At 39.5% G+C, this 18,227-nt stretch overlaps 1 protein-coding gene across 1 annotated transcript in view; it reads right to left on the bottom strand.

Moving 5' to 3' along the window:
* Positions 1–1,548: 1,548 nt before the first annotated feature.
* Positions 1,549–18,227, bottom strand: part of Vom2r13 (vomeronasal 2 receptor, 13) — a 50,396-nt gene continuing 33,717 nt past the window's right edge. The window contains 2 exon segments of the mRNA NM_001099489.2: positions 1,549–2,468; positions 4,573–4,696. Of these exon segments, the coding sequence (NP_001092959.2) occupies positions 1,549–2,468; positions 4,573–4,696 (1,044 nt within the window).

Here is an 18,227-nt window from a genome sequence, read left to right as displayed (position 1 = left end):
TGGCTTATACAATTTCTGTAAACATACTGAGAAAATAGGTTTTTTTTTTCATAGTCATTCAGTAGGAGAAAACTGAAACGTTATCTTATACTGCCTGAAAGAGTTTTTATGGCTATATAATCCATGTGAGAAAGAATGAAGTGGTCAAAACATTGTTCTTTTCACTTACCAACTATGTGTATGTATGTACATGCGTTAAGTGTGTGAGAGTGTGATGGAACTTCAATCCACCCATATATCTATACGTATGTATATATTTAAAGCTTGTTTGGTTGTGTGTTGAAGTTTGCATCTTCCACCAATTGCATGCATATATGTACATACATTATGTATATATATATATATCTATATATATATATCTATATGTATATTATGTGTGAAATGCTTGAAGCCTGTTTGTTGGAATTTTGTTTCATTCACGCACCAGTAAATGTTTATATGTATGTGTGTGTATATGTGTAAAGCTTAGAACCTGACTTTCAGAGCACTGCTCCAGTCTTCTAAACATGTGAACATGTATGTGTCTTCCTATCTGTCTGTCTGTATGTCTGTTGCTCTACCCCTCCCTCCCTCCCTCACTCTCTCTCTACTTCCCTCCCCCTCTCTATTCCCCACACTGCCCTCTCTCTCTGTGAGTGAGTTAATGGTTACTTTCTGCACTTTCTCTTCACTAAATGCTGGCTGCCAGAACCATCAACCCCAGGTGATTTGTGGACTAATCCTAATCAGCTGCTCTCAGCACTGACTACCACTACCTGGCTACCTCAGATTACTCTGTGGTGTCAAGGTAGATTTTTGCACAGTCATCTAAATTTCACACATAGAGAAGGTTACTTCAATAAGCTTTATTTTCCCTGTCAATTTATCAAGTGTGTCTTTTATGATATACTTAAGTTGAGAGTTCTTATGGAAAATGCCTAAAGAAAAACCCAGTCATCTCTACCCATATTCCACCTTTTCTCTGTAGATTCCTGTAATTGTAACACCACAGTAGAACATTGAAAAGTAAAATGCCAGTGAAAAGTGTTTGTAATACTCTTCTATATTTTTAAAAATTTATGTAATTTTATTTTGTGTGTGTTGTGTTATTATGTGCATAAAAACATTCAGGTAAATTTGGACCCCAGAACAGACCATCTGATCCTTTGTAGCTACTGTTACAGGAGGTTGTTAATAAAAGTTTGTGGTGTTGAGTATTGAATCAGTTGCTCCATAAGTACAGGACATCATTTTAATTGCTGAGGCATCAATTCATCTTCTGAAATATTCTATCACCATGTTTTTAAAAATATTCCTCTCTCCACTGTGTTCATAGAAGAACTCTTCTAACTCCTAGAATGGATCAGAATTCTCTTAGCTCTTTCTGACAAAGAGGACAATTGTCAAACATTCTGGATGACTATAGGAGACAATGTAGACCTCAGTACACATGATATTGCTAAATAAAATCATAAAGGAAACAGGTACGTCATTCCAAAAATAAATAGGTATGGTAATGTAATCCAATACTTGGTGATTATGAACCAACTAGATATGTGCCGGTCAGAATTAAGAAATGTGAGTATGGGAAGGTGATTTCTCCCTGATCATTTTAAGAGAATTTTTTTCTGGTCTAAAGAGTATTATGTAACATTTGGGAATGAAAATGCATACCAGCATCCCTGAACTGGAAGCCAAAATGGAAATGATCTCACCAGCCACCATGATCTTGCCTTTTGTGCTATGGTAAACGGGGAGGAAAGTAACCCAGACACTGCAGACCACCAGCATGCTGAATGTTATTAACTTGGCTTCATTGAAGACACCAGGCAGGTTTCTGGAAAGGAAAGCCAGAGTGAAGCTCACAAAGGTCAGGCAGGCCAGGTATCCCAGAATACTGTAAAAACAAGTGACTGAACCCTTGTTGCAAACAATGATAATGTGACCATGCTCAGATTGAGCATCAATTTCAACAGAAGGAGGAGAAACTCCTAAACAGACTGCACAGACAATAACTTGGATGAGAGTGCAGATGGGAATGATGTACGTAGATACTCCTGAAAGAAGAAAGTACTTCATCATTCTTTGAGGTGCTGTGACTTTGAATGCCAGAATAACAGTAATTGTTTTGGCTAACACTGTGGAAATAGCCATGGTGAATAGAACTCCAAATGTGATTTGCTGTAGGATGCATGTGACCGAGTCTGGATGGCCAATGAAGAGCAAGGGGCAAAGGAAACAAAAAATGAGGGAGAGGAGCAAGATGTAGGTGAGAGTGCTGTTATTGGCCTTAACAATGGGAGTACTGTGGTGCTTCACAAAGATGCCAAGAATCACAGCTGTGAATGCAGAGAAGCCCAAGGCCATTAAAGAAAGTGCCATCCCCAGGTGGTCTTCATAACTGAGAAAGATAAGAGCTTTTGGAATGCAGTCATTCTGTCCTGTGTTGGCATATTTGTCCTCTGGGCACAGGACACACATCTCCAAGTCTAATGGAAAAATTAAGACATTATTAGTGTAGCTTCAGCAATTTTATTGTCAGGATATTTCGTTTAAGAATCTCGAAGAAATATTTTAACATGTAAATCTGGTTGCTGAGAATACATTGAATGTCTTAGCTATATCAAATAACTGTTTCCATTTTTAATGCTTCTTGTTGTTATGGTAAATAAAAACCACAAATATTTTTGTCTATTTTACCATATTGCTGTGATCATTTATCATGGGTCTGTATATTTATAAGTGTGTTTACTCATAAAAGTAATACATATTTTCATGAATATGAGAGTAGTTGGGTTTATGTAGGTGAGGTATGATTCTGAGAATGAGGAGTTTCTATGAATATAATATCAATGTTTGTAACTGCAAAAATAAACAAAGATCATTTGTAGATTTGACCTCTTTTGACCGTAGCAACACCTTATTCCTAAGGCTTTTTCATAAAAAGCAGTAACCGTATCACTAAAGGTAACAAGCTCTGTAATTTCCACCATTATGTGTGTATGAAGTCTGGTTGCCATAACACTGAATCATTGCATAATTGCTATAAGGGATATGCTTCCCAAGTCTGAAGTCTTTTATATGAAGCAATTCTTTTACTGACAGTTGTTATCATTAAATTAAATTTGTTTCAGGAAATAGGAATTCAACTTGGTTGTGAAGAGAATGTGTTGGTCTTAGAGAGGACTTAACTTTGATTCCCAGCACCAATGCCATGTGTATCCAAACAGCCATTCTGAACTACTTATGTGTACATTTTACTTCATACTTATCAGAAAATTCCAGAAAATAACAAGTAGGAGTTGGTTACCTCCTATTATATGTGTTCTGGAGAAAAACTAAGACCATTATACTTAGTGGGAGAGGATTTAACTGCTAAGTCATCTCTCAGGCCACGAAAGCCTTTAAATACTTAAATTTAATTGTATGGGATAACACATAAAAGAAGGGAATAAATGCATGACAGCCAATTATATTCAGTTCTTCCTGACTAGATTGTTATTTGACAAATATTGGCTGTGTAAGGACCAATACCATTTGAACATTGTGGTAATTGCTTTCCGGACAAAGCAATTCTTTTTTTTTCTCCATCTTTATTATCTTGTCTATTTCTTATTTACACTTTGATTGTTATTCCTTTTCCCAGTTTCTGGGCCAACATCCCCCTAACCCCTCCCCTTTCCCTTCTCTACAGGTGTTCCCCTCCCCATCCTCCCCCCATTAACACCCTTCCCCAAACAATCATGTTCACTGGGGATTCAGTCTTAGCAGGACCAAGGGCTTCCCCTTCCACAGGTGCTCTTACTAGGCTATTCATTGCTGTCTATGCGGTTGGAGCCCAGGATCAGTCCATATATAGTCTTTAGGTAGTGGCTTAGTCCCTGGAAGCTCTTGTTGGAACAATTCTAATGTATCCTATCATGCAAATATTTACTAGGTAGTATTTTTACTAGCATTTAAAGGAGGACTCCTAATATTTACACATCATGTGCCAACAATGATTCTCAATTTTCTACATTTCAAATATCACCAAGCATTAGACAAATGTATATCTTTTTATTATGCAAAATCTCCCAACTCCTTCTTAACAGTTTTTGATAATATCACAAATTATTATTTGCCCTTTTCAGGAGTCTTAAAGTGGAATTGGATTTGGTTCCCTCTAGCCACATGCCTGATTCTGTCCTCCATGTGCTTCTGTTCTTGATAGGTGTGCATAAACTTATGTAAGAGTACGTACATCAAGAAAATGTAAGTAAATCCTTTAGAGATTCATGATCTACATATGTTTTTATAGAGGATAAATCACTAGGAATGATTTTTCCTAGAACCCAGTAACGCTGAAGGTTTCTAAGCAAAACTGTTTGAGAATATTTTATCTACTAAAATTTTTCAATGAGTGAAATATATATGATAAGTTATATTTCAATAATGACATTTTAAACTATCGTATTCCTATAATTATTAACCTAGGAAAGTCATATACATATATATATATTTTTTTAACGTTTCTTTTTAGACCAATTCACGATACCAATATGTGTGTAAGATGATAATCAAATTGAAGAACTTAGCCCTGCAGGAAATACACACTTGTCTCATTAGAAATTTCATTTTCTGGGCAGGGACTGCAATCAAAACAACAGGCTGACATTTCCTTCTTTCTGAATTTTCTAAATCCTGGACCACAATCAGCACTGCACACAGAGGTCGGCATCTAAAAAAACAGACATATCCTGCTATCAGAAGTTTTACTTACACCTTCAAAAATCATATTGTATTAGCATGTGATATTAACACACTTAATTCATATACACCAACAAAGTTACCAGTTTCATTTACTGTATTGTCTGATGACAGACATCAGTGTATGAAAAAATTAAGGAAATGTTGAATTGTTTCCCATCAACTTGGAATTCAGAAAGAAGAGTTGATAGTGTCCTGTTTGCAAAGAGTGCCGGGATTGCAAGGTGGTTATTTTACTTCATCCTTGTCTCCTTAACACACAGTATAGGATAAAGGCACAGAGAACCTAATAAAGAAATTATCTCCATCAGACTAGCCTGTCATCATACCTGTGAAGCTTATTTTAAATTGATAATTGATGTAGGAGTACGCAGGTTATTGGGAACAGTGTTCCATGTAGGCAGTGGTATCTTAGAAATCATGCAGAACAAGCCAGTAAGCTGAGTTCCTTGAGGGACTATGTTTCAGTTGCACTATACAGATCCATGCCTTGTCTTTCCTTGAGTGTAACCCACGAGCCAATTCAACCTTTTCCTCCTCACTTTGCTTATACTTAATGTTAAATAACAGCAACATAGAAGCAAATTACAAGTAAAGAACATACAAAAATGGGAAAAAATACTTCAAATACCAGATAACCAAAATGACCTCAACTACATTATGACTGAAAACTAAAACAAATTAATGGAAATAGAATAAGATCTACATAGGAAGAGGGCCATTGTTTTTACAATGAGGAGTTGCTCACTTTCTGTACAATGAACTGAGTGTTTACTGAAGTGAACAGGCTATGGGGAGCCTGAAAATAGCATGAAAATTGAGGTTGCTTAAAATTAATTGAGGCATTTCTTAAATTAAGGAAATCTTGGCATTACAATGAATCTTGTGATGGATGTCCATATGCTGCACTGGAATTTTGCTGATTTTTGCATGCTGAATTTACATCTTTTGTTTCAGGTGAGTTTGATGTTTCCATCGCAGCGTCTATTCTTCACAGACTCACATCATGTTCTCCAGAAATATGATTAAGCACAACTTTTCCTTTTTGCTTTATTGTTGTTGTTATTTTTGATGTTGTTCAAACAGGGTTTTACTGTGTAGTATTAGTAGATCTCAACCTCCTATAGATCCTGGCAGAGTGCTTTACTTCTGTTTCTGTATTTATGTTTTTATTATTTATTTTCACACTTAGTAAGGTTTTAAAGACTATTTTGATGATGAGTTGAGAAAGTACATACCTTACCTTATCCTGCTCATTTTATTTAAAGGAGAGTATCCATTTCAACCCTGTTTTGGGTAGATTAAGTAGAAAAGGCAGACTAGCCATGAGTGGAGAGAAATTATCCTGACTTTTGATTCACAGAATGTAGATTAAAGACATGTGTTACTACAAAAACTTGACCTAATTTCTAGGTTAAATGGAATTTCTTTGATTCTCCTATCCATAAACTGCAATGCCATCAATAAGTTTCCTGTGGAAAACTTTATATGGCAATATATGTTCTCTTAGTTTGTCAGTTTTTGTTTGTTCTCCTTTTTAAATTCTGAATGGATCCTAGACTTTGTTAAGAGCCTTTTCTACATGCTTTTGGAAAATATAATGCTATGATTAAGTTTATCTTGAGATGTTTTACACTTAAATGATACACATATGTTGAACCTTGGCATAAAGTAATTTTTGCACAGCTGAAGCTGCTAATGTTATAAAAGCTAATTGTGTTTCCAAAAAAACCTGTTTGCACTAGAGTATCTTCAAGTAGCTTCGGGGAATCTGCCCCCAGTTGGTTCTGCCATCTAAAGATACCAACAGACAATAGCTGGGTATAACAGATAGAGACAGAATTCCTTGGTTCCCTGGACTTGGGCAGAGGAGAAGGAGGAAGAAAGAGGTCTGTCATGCTGAACAAGAGTGCAAAGAGAGGAGACACTATATCCAAATGAGTTAGAAAAACAAGGAGAGTGCTCCATGTTCTGGGCCAAAAAATGTGACCAAGACAGCTCTCTAAGTAGAGTCAAGAACAACTGAAATGGAATATAGAATTAGTAAATAATCACTCAGGATTAACAGCGTGGAGATTGGGCAGTTGCTCAGCTATTGTGCTATTTAAAGCATATTAAAATAAAAAGACTATGTGTGTATTTTTTTCATATGGTAACATAAAGAATCGAGGATGTTAGCAAACCAACTACATGGGATTAATTAATACATAATAAAACACACAGGGACTGACCTTTCATTTGTGATACTGCCATCTGTCAGAAGATGTTTAGTCAAGATTATTTCAGGCATGTCCACAAATGATAAATGACGTTGTACTCTAAGTATGATTCTTCGGTTCTACTTCATTTTGTTGCTTCCCCTGACCCTTTTTTCCAGAAGTTTATATATATATGTTTATATATATATATATATATATATATATATATATATATATATATATATATGGGAAAGGATTTTTTTACCCACCCGGCCCATGGAGGCTACAAAAGAATGTCTAGTTTTATAGCCAGTCTACCTACACTGGCCATATTTCATATTTATGTGAGTGGCCTGTTCTGTTATGGCTAACCATGGTGATATCCAGCTTCACATTCCTAACAAAAGCCATATCTGGACCTGTTATCCTACAGCACCCAGAATCTTTTTTGATGTCTGTGGTATGTGTTCCTACCAAAATGTGTGCAAATATATATGGTGGCTGCTGCCATAATGGTGGATGTCTAGGCCAGAGGTCCTGCTGTCAGTGGGATATGTATTGATGTCCATGATCAATGTTACCACCAAATGCAATGTGTGTGCCCTTAGACTGCGTTGATAACTGAGGTCAAGCTGAGGTCCATGAGTTCTGTTTTAGCAGGAGCCTTACTAATCTGAGAGAACTACAATGCCATGTGAGGTAACAGAGTTGTCCAGATCTCTGCTGCTAGTGGTGGCTGTGTCTGGATCCATGGTCCTATTGCATTTAGAGAAAATGTTGATTTCCACAGCACATATTTTGACTGAGGAATTTATGGAATTTTTATGCTCTTGACTGCAGCCTGAAACCATGTTGATGTTCATGCTCTGTGCTCAGTTTGAGGGCCTTGTCTGGGTCTGTAGCTCTGTTGCAGCTAGGCCTCATGTGCTTTTCTCTGTAACTACCAGAAACCATGTAGAATGCCATTATCTTTGCTCCCTGCTTTTATATTAATGCTAAGAGACTACTTTAGCAGTGATATGAATGGTTGTAGATTCATAGATGTGAAGGAGGTACATGAAAGTTTTCTGTGACAACTCGTCTTATCATCCCAATCCCTATGCTTCCCCCACAATCCAAGAAAGAATATTAGTTTAAACAGGAAGCCATAAAAAGAACTCTTTAAATATATGGTAAAAAAATATAAAGTTAGCCTTGCAAAATTGAGGGCTTCTTGAAGGAGTTTGGGATGGAACAGTTAAGTTCTACTTATGGGGCAGAATTTGACTGTGCTCCAGTATCTTATTTAGGAATTTACTCCTGTGAGCAAACACCATAACCAAGACAAATCTTCTAAGGACAACATTTAATTTGGCCTGGCTTACAGGTGCAGAGGTTCACTCCATTAATGTTAAGGCAGGAACATAGCAGCATCCAGGCAAAGCTGGGAAATCTACATCTTCATCTTAAAGCTGCTAGCAGAATACTGAGTTCTAGGCAGCTAGGATGATTTAAACCCCACACTCAGAATGACACATATATCCAACAAGGTCACACCTTGAAATAGTGCCACTCCCTGGGTCAAGCATATACAAGCCATCTCATCCAGTGAGTACATGAATAAGAAAATTTGGACTTTTTAACTTTAATTTTTATTTTGGTGGGGTGCTGTCATAGAGAGACAAATGTGAAAGGACTGGGAATTGAATATAATCAAAGTGCATAATTGGAAATTTGAAGAGTAAATAAAAATATTATGTTAAGGCGGATCCCGGCCCGCAGCAGCTCTCTGCTCCCAGACCCGGTGAGAGAGAGACCCAACCGCCTGGTCAGGTGGGCACTCCTGAGGCTGCAGAGCGGAAGAGACCACCAACACTGCTCACCCCTGCCCACATCCCTGGCCCAAGAGGAAACTGTGTAAGGCCTCTGGGCTCCCGTGGGGGAGGGCCCAGGAGCGGCAGGACCCCTGCCACAGACACCGCCGGACCCTGAAGGAAACAGACCAGATAAACAGTTCTCTGCACCCAAATCCCGTGGGAGGGAGAGCTAAACCTTCAGAGAGGCAGACAGGCCTGGGAAACCAGAAGAGACTGCTCCCTGCACACACATCTCGGACGCCAGAGGAAAAAGCCAAAGACCATCTGGAACCCTGGTGCACTGAAGCTCCCGGAAGGGGCGGCACAGGTCTTCCTGGTTGCTGCCGCTGCAGAGAGCCCCTGGGCAGCACCCCACGAGCGAACTTGAGCCTCGGGACCACAGGTAAGACCAAATTTTCTGCTGCAGGAAAGCTGCCTGGTGAGCTTGGGACACACGGAAGCAGAATTTCTCTAGAACCGGGCACGTTCTGTGTTTACCAGAAGTCCCACACCCTCGGATCCCGGCCCGCAGCAGCTCTCTGCTCCCAGACCCGGTGAGAGAGAGACCCAACCGCCTGGTCAGGTGGGCACTCCTGAGGCTGCAGAGCGGAAGAGACCACCAACTCTGCTCACCCCTGCCCACATCCCTGGCCCAAGAGGAAACTGTATAAGGCCTCTGGGCTCCCGTGGGGGAGGGCCCAGGAGCGGCAGGACCCCTGCCACAGACACCGCCGGACCCTGAAGGAAACAGACCGGATAAACAGTTCTCTGCACCCAAATCCCGTGGGAGGGAGAGCTAAACCTTCAGAGAGGCAGACAGGCCTGGGAAACCAGAAGAGACTGCTCCCTGCACACACATCTCGGACGCCAGAGGAAAAAGCCAAAGACCATCTGGAACCCTGGTGCACTGAAGCTCCCAGAAGGGGCGGCACAGGTCTTCCTGGTTGCTGCCGCTGCAGAGAGCCCCTGGACAGCACCCCACGAGCAAACCTGAGCCTCGGGACCACAGGTAAGACCAAATTTTCTGCTGCAAGAAAGCTGCCTGGTGAACTCAAGACACAGGCCCACAGGAACAGCTGAAGACCTGTAGAGAGGAAAAACTACACGCCCGAAAGGAGAACACTCTGTCCCCATAACTGACGGAAAGAGAGGAAAACAGGTCTACAGCACTCCTGACACACAGGCTTATAGGACAGTCTAGCCACTGTCAGAAATAGCAGAACAAAGTAACACTAGAGATAATCTGATGGCGAGAGGCAAGCGCAGGAACCCAAGCAACAGAAACCAAGACTACATGCCTTCATCGGAGCCCAATTCTCCCACCAAAACAAACATGGAATATCCAAACACACCAGAAAAGCAAGATCTAGTTTCAAAATCATATTTGATCATGATGCTGGAGGACTTCAGGAAAGACCTGAACACACTTAGGGAAGCACAGGAAAACATTAATAAACAAGTAAAAGCCTACAGAGAGGAATCGCAAAAATCCCTGAATGAATTCCAGGAAAACACAATCAAACAGTTGAAGGAATTAAAAATGGAAATAGAAGCAATCAAGAAAGAACACATGGAAACAACCCTGGATATAGAAAACCAAAAGAAGAGACAAGGAGCTGTAGATACAAGCTTCACCAACAGAATACAAGAGATGGAAGAGAGAATCTCAGGAGCAGAAGATTCCATAGAAATCATTGACTCAACTGTCAAAGATAATGTAAAGCGGAAAAAGCTACTGGTCCAAAACATACAGGAAATCCAGGACTCAATGAGAAGATCAAACCTAAGGATAATAGGTATAGAAGAGAGTGAAGACTCCCAGCTCAAAGGACCAGTAAATATCTTCAACAAAATCATAGAAGAAAACTTCCCTAACCTAAAAAAAGAGATACCCATAGACATACAGGAAGCCTACAGAACTCCAAATAGATTGGACCAGAAAAGAAACACCTCCCGTCACATAATTGTCAAAACACCAAACGCACAAAATAAAGAAAGAATATTAAAAGCAGTAAGGGAAAAAGGTCAAGTAAAATATAAAGGGAGACCTATCAGAATCACACCAGACTTCTCGCCAGAAACTATGAAGGCCAGAAGATCCTGGACTGATGTTATACAGACCCTAAGAGAACACAAATGCCAGCCCAGATTACTGTATCCAGCAAAACTCTCAATTAACATTGATGGAGAAACCAAGATATTCCATGACAAAACCAAATTTACACAATATCTTTCTACAAATCCAGCACTACAAAGGATAATAAATGGTAAAGCCCAACATAAGGAGGCAAGCTATACCCTAGAAGAAGCAAGAAACTAATCGTCTTGGCAACAAAACAAAGAGAATGAAAGCACACAAACATAACCTCACATCAAATATGAATATAACGGGAAGCAATAATCACTATTCCTTAATATCTCTCAATATCAATGGCCTCAACTCCCCAATAAAAAGACATAGATTAACAAACTGGATACGCAACGAGGACCCTGCATTCTGCTGCCTACAGGAAACACACCTCAGAGACAAAGACAGACACTACCTCAGAGTGAAAGGCTGGAAAACAACTTTCCAAGCAAATGGTCAGAAGAAGCAAGCTGGAGTAGCCATTCTAATATCAAATAAAATCAATTTCCAAGTAAAAGTCATCAAAAAAGATAAGGAAGGACACTTCATATTCATCAAAGGAAAAATCAACCAAGATTAACTCTCAATCCTAAATATCTATGCCCCAAATACAAGGGCACCTACATACGTAAAAGAAACCTTACTAAAGCTCAAAACACACATTGCACCTCACACAATGATAGTGGGAGATTTCAACACCCCACTCTCATCAATGGACAGATCATGGAAACAGAAATTAAACAGTGATGTAGACAGACTAAGAGAAGTCATGAGCCAAATGGACTTAACGGATATTTATAGAACATTCTATCCTAAAGCAAAAGGATATACCTTCTTCTCAGCTCCTCATGGTACTTTCTCCAAAATTGACCATATAATTGGTCAAAAAACGGGCCTCAACAGGTACAGAAAGATAGAAATAATCCCATGCGTGCTATCGGACCACCACGGCCTAAAACTGGTCTTCAATAACAATAAGGGAAGAATGCCCACATATACGTGGAAATTGAACAATGCTCTACTCAATGATAACCTGGTCAAGGAAGAAATAAAGAAAGAAATTAAAAACTTTTTAGAATTTAATGAAAATGAAGATACAACATACTCAAACTTATGGGACACACTGAAAGCTGTGCTAAGAGGAAAACTATAGCGCTGAGTGCCTGCAGAAAGAAACAGGAAAGAGCATATGTCAGCAGCTTGACAGCACACCTAAAAGCTCTAGAACAAAAAGAAGCAAATACACCCAGGAGGAGTAGAAGGCAGGAAATAATCAAACTCAGAGCTGAAATCAACCAAGTAGAAACAAAAAGGACCATAGAAAGAATCAACAGAACCAAAAGTTGGTTCTTTGAGAAAATCAACAAGATAGATAAACCCTTAGCCAGACTAACGAGAGGACACAGAGAGTGTGTCCAAATTAACAAAATCAGAAATGAAAAGGGAGACATAACTACAGATTCGGAGGAAATTCAAAAAATCATCAGATCTTACTATAAAAACCTATATTCAACAAAATTTGAAAATCTTCAGGAAATGGACAATTTCCTAGACAGATACCAGGTATCGAAGTTAAATCAGGAACAGATAAACCAGTTAAACAACCCCATAACTCCTAAGGAAATAGAAGCAGTCATTAAAGGTCTCCCAACCAAAAAGAGCCCAGGTCCAGACGGGTTTAGTGCAGAATTCTATCAAACCTTCATAGAAGACCTCATACCAATATTATCCAAACTATTCCACAAAATTGAAACAGATGGAGCCCTACCGAATTCCTTCTATGAAGCCACAATTACTCTTATACCTAAACCACACAAAGACACAACAAAGAAAGAGAACTTCAGACCAATTTCCCTTATGAATATCGACGCAAAAATACTCAATAAAATTCTGGCAAACCGAATTCAAGAGCACATCAAAACAATCATCCACCATGATCAAGTAGGCTTCATCCCAGGCATGCAGGGATGGTTTAATATACGGAAAACCATCAACGTGATCCATTATATAAACAAACTGAAAGAACAGAACCACATGATCATCTCATTAGATGCTGAGAAAGCATTTGACAAAATTCAACACCCCTTCATGATAAAAGTCCTGGAAAGAATAGGAATTCAAGGCCCATACCTAAACATAGTAAAAGCCATATACAGCAACCAGTTGCTAACATTAAACTAAATGGAGAGAAACTTGAAGCAATCCCACTAAAATCAGGGACTAGACAAGGCTGCCCACTCTCTCCCTACTTATTCAATATAGTTCTTGAAGTTCTAGCCAGAGCAATCAGGCAACAAAAGGAGATCAAAGGGATACAGATCGGAAAAGAAGAGGTCAAAATATCACTATTTGCAGATGACATGATAGTATATTTAAGTGATCCCAAAAGTTCCACCAGAGAACTACTAAAGCTGATAAACAACTTCAGCAAAGTGGCTGGGTATAAAATTAACTCAAATAAATCAGTTGCCTTCCTCTATACAAAAGAGAAACAAGCCGAGAAAGAAATTAGGGAAACGACACCCTTCATAATAGACCCAAATAATATAAAGTACCTCGGTGTGACTTTAACCAAGCAAGTAAAAGATCTGTACAATAAGAACTTCAAGACACTGAGGAAAGAAATTGAAGAAGACCTCAGAAGATGGAAAGATCTCCCATGCTCATGGATTGGCAGGATTAATATGGTAAAAATGGCCATTTTACCAAAAGCAATCTACAGATTCAATGCAATCCCCATCAAAATACCAATCCAATTCTTCAAAGAGTTAGACAGAACAATTTGCAAATTCATCTGGAATAACAAAAAACCCAGGATAGCTAAAGCTATCCTCAACAATAAAAGGACTTCAGGGGGAATCACTATCCCTGAACTCAAGCAGTATTACAGAGCAATAGAGATAAAAACTGCATGGTATTGGTACAGAGACAGACAGATAGACCAATGGAATAGAATTGAAGACCCAGAAATGAACCCACACACCTATGGTCACTTGATTTTTGACAAAGGAGCCAAAACCATCCAATGGAAAAAAGATAGTATTTTCAGCAAATGGTGCTGGTTCAACTGGAGGGCAACATATAGAAGAATGCAGATCGATCCATCCTTATCACCCTGTACAAAGCTTAAGTCCAAGTGGATCAAGGACCTCCACATCAAACCAGACACACTCAAACTAATAGAAGAAAAACTAGGGAAGCATCTGGAACACATGGGCACTGGAAAAAATTTCCTGAACAAAACACCAATGGCTTATGCTCTAAGATCAAGAATCGACAAATGGGATCTCATAAAACTGCAAACTTCTGTAAGGCAAAGGACACTGTGGTTAGGACAAAACGGCAACCAACAGATTGGGAAAAGATCTTTACCAATCCTACAACAGATAGAGGCCTTATTTCCAAAATATACAAAGAACTCAAGAAGTTAGACCGCAGGGAAACAAATAACCCTATTAAAAAATGGGGTTCAGAGCTAAACAAAGAATTCACAGCTGAGGAATGCCGAATGGCTGAGAAACACCTAAAGAAATGTTCAACATCTTTAGTCATAAGGGAAATGCAAATCAAAACAACCCTGAGATTTCACCTCACACCAGTGCGATTGGCTAAGATCAAAAACTCAGGTGACAGCAGATGCTGGCGAGGATGTGGAGAAAGAGGAACACTCCTCCATTGTTGGTGGGATTGCAGACTGGTACAACCATTCTGGAAATCAGTCTGGAGGTTCCTCAGAAAATTGGACATTGAACTGCCTGATGATCCAGCTATACCTCTCTTGGGCATATACCCAAAAGATGCCTCAACATATAAAAGAGACACGTGCTCCACTATGTTCATCGCAGCCTTATTTATAATAGCCAGAAGCTGGAAAGAACCCAGATGCCCTTCAACAGAGGAATGGATACAGAAAATGTGGTACATCTACACAATGGAATATTACTCAGCTATCAAAAACAACGAGTTTATGAAATTCGTAGGCAAATGGTTGGAACTGGAAAATATCATCCTGAGTGAGCTAACCCAATCACAGAAAGACATACATGGTATGCACTCATTGATAAGTGGCTATTAGCCCAAATGCTTGAATTACCCTAGATCCCTAGAACAAACGAAACTCAAGACGGATGATCAAAATGTGAATGCTTCACTCCTTCTTTAAATGAGGAAAAAGAATACCCTTGGCAGGGAAGGGAGAGGCAAAGATTAAAACAGAGACTGAAGGAACACCCATTCAGAGCCTGCCCCACATGTGGCCCATACATATACAGCCACCCAATTAGACAAGATGGATGAAGCAAAGAAGTGCAGACCGACAGGAGCCGGATGTAGATCGCTCCTGAGAGACACAGCCAGAATACAGCAAATATAGAGGCGAATGCCAGCAGCAAACCACTGAACTGAGAATAGGTCCCCTATTGAAGGAATCAGAGAAAGAACTGGAAGAGCTTGAAGGGGCTCGAGACCCCAAAAGTACAACAATGCCAAGCAACCAGAGCTTCCAGGGACTAAGCCACTACCTAAAGACTATACATGGACTGACCCTGGACTCTGACCCCATAGGTAGCAATGAATATCCTAGTAAGAGCACCAGTGGAAGGGGAAGCCCTGGGTCCTGCTAAGACTGAACCCACAGTGAACTAGTCTATGGGGGGAGGGCGGCAATGGGGGTAGGGTTGGGAGGGGAACACCCATAAGGAAGGGGAGGGGGGAGGGGGATGTTTGCCCGGAAACCGGGAAAGGGAATAACACTCGAAATGTATATAAGAAATACTCAAGTTAATAAAAAAAAAAAAATAAAAAAAATATTATGTTAAAAATAAACCAAATACATTATCTGTGATTTTTAATTAGAGAAGGTGACCACGAAATTCAATTATTACTAAAACATATTTGTAAATTGTGTTTTAGTTGTTATTTCAATATTTGATGTTTTCCTACTAGTTTCTTTTTCTGGTAAAGTCTTAGAGTGTAGAATGTTGTCATTTTACAGCAAGACAGGTCAGGATAACATGAAACCATTCACTGGATGAGAAGAAAGGTTTGGGAGGGGGACTGGTATGGGGGGAGTCTATATATGAGACAGGAAGAGGAAAAATGGGAGAAAATCAAGAAAAAAAATGTGAAGGAGCAGGATAATACAGATCCCAATGGACTAGGTTAATTTCATCCACTAACCCTCACTTATTCCTAAAAGTTATGCATAAATTATGATTTAGTTTTTATTTAAATATTTGATATTTTTAATATTTGTTTTTCTTATCACATGTTCAAGTGGTATTTAAATGTTATTTTTTACCTCTTGTGTTCACCTTACATTTAAATATGGTGGAGTTCCTTCAATGTCTTTCATAGTGCTCCTTTATTAGTTATGATTTATTGCAGTTGTGTTCATCTTGAAATTTCTTCTGTCTCTTTGCATAAAGAATAAAGACATTGTATTAGCAGTTATGTCTCTAAATAGTTTTTTTTTTCATCTTTATTAACTTGGGTATTTCTTATTTACATTTCGATTGTTATTCCCCTTCCTTGTTTCCCGGCCAACATCCCCCAAACCCTCCTCCTCCCCTTCTCTATGGGTGTTCCCCTCCCCATCCTCCCCCCATTACAATAAAGTTCACTGGGGTTTCAGTCTTGGCAGGGCCAAGGGCTTCCCCTTCCACTGGTGCTCTTACTAAGCTATTCATTGCTACCTATGAGGTTGGAGTCCAGGGTCAGTCCATGTATAGTCTTTGGTTAGTGGCTTAGTCCCTAGAAGCTCTGGTTGGTTGGCAATGTTGTTCATATAGGGTTTCAAGCCCTTTCAAGCTTTTCAGTCCTTTCAAAGGTTCCTTCAACGGTGGTACCGTTCTCAGTTCAGTGATTTAGCGATGGCATTTGCCTATGTATTTGCTGTATTCTGGCTGTGTCTCTCAGGAGAGATCTACATCCGGTTCCTGTCAGCCTCCATTTCTTTGCTTCATCTGTCTTGTCTAGTTTGGTGACTGTATATGTATGGCCCATATGGGGGGCAGGTTGTGAATCGGTGTTCCTTCTGCCTATGTTCTAAACTTTTTCTCTCTATTCCCTCCCAAGGGTATTGTTGTTATTAATTCTCCTTTAAGAATATCCATGGTGAGTTACAATGCACATAACTGAAGAAGCTAAGTAACAAGGATGGCACAAATGGGAGACAGGTATCACCCTGAGACGGGGAGATAGAATAGGCATCATTGGTGAATGGGTTTGGAGACTAAATGGGAGTGCAGTGGGATGAGAACAGAAGGGGAAGACAAAGAAACAGATTGTTTAGAGAGAGCACTAAGATAGGGTGGTATTTCTGAGTCAAGCTACATTTATACAGCAATGGAAACTCCCAAAAATCTATGAGGAATACCCTGACTAAGTCTCTATGCAAAGAGGGCGATAGAGCCTGGAATGGTCATCTCCGAAAACTAGGCAAGATTTCCAGTGTTGAGATTGAGACAACACCACATCCACAAAACTTTCAACCTACAATTTCCCCTTCTTAAAGTTGGGGGGAAGTAAAACTGGAGCAGAAGATCAGAGGATAGTTAATCAGTGACTGGAGCAGCTTGAGAACCTTGCCATGAGAGAAAGGCCACAACTGATGCTGGTAATAATATTTTCTTACATTTGCAGGCAAGTACCTAGCATAACCATGTTCAGAGAGAATTTATCCAACAGCTGATGGAAACAGATTCAGAGAGCAACACCCAAACTACAGGCAATGTTGAGGAATCCTAGATAAGAGGGAAAAGAAGGATTGTAGAAACCAGAGGGAGTAAGGACACAAGAAAACATACATAATCAACTTACCTGGTGTCCTAAGGGTTCACAGACTGAACCACTTACTCCAAATGGTGCATGGGACTAACATAGGTCTTCTAAATATATAAAGTCTTTGTGAAACTTGGTCATTATATGTTAGCAGGTTCTGTGTCTGACTTTGTTGTCTGACTTTGGGAAGCTTTATTCCTAGTGGGTAGCCTCCTGTGTCCTCATAGGAGAACATGAAACTGTGCTTAGTTATTATACAACATGATATGCCAAACTTTTTGATATATGAGTGGTGGGGGCTCCCCTTTTCTGAAGGAGGAAGAAGTATTGGATGGAAAGGAGGGGAAAGATTGAAGGACTAGGAACAGAGTAAAGAGTGTAAACTAGTATCCCAATGTCAAGTTAATCAATGAATAAATGAATTAACTGCTTTCATTTTAAAATGAGTGATGCTGATGGAACCTGCTGTTATCCAGAGAGGGACTTTCTATGACACCAGGTTCTCTTCTGCAGCTTTCATATTCTTCCTTTTTTCCAAAACAAATTTTTAGTCAAATGCAA

Source organism: Rattus norvegicus, chromosome 1 (assembly GCF_036323735.1).
Source record: "Rattus norvegicus strain BN/NHsdMcwi chromosome 1, GRCr8, whole genome shotgun sequence".
Taxonomy (NCBI): domain Eukaryota; kingdom Metazoa; phylum Chordata; class Mammalia; order Rodentia; family Muridae; genus Rattus; species Rattus norvegicus.
This window is presented reverse-complemented; position numbering and strand designations above follow the sequence as displayed.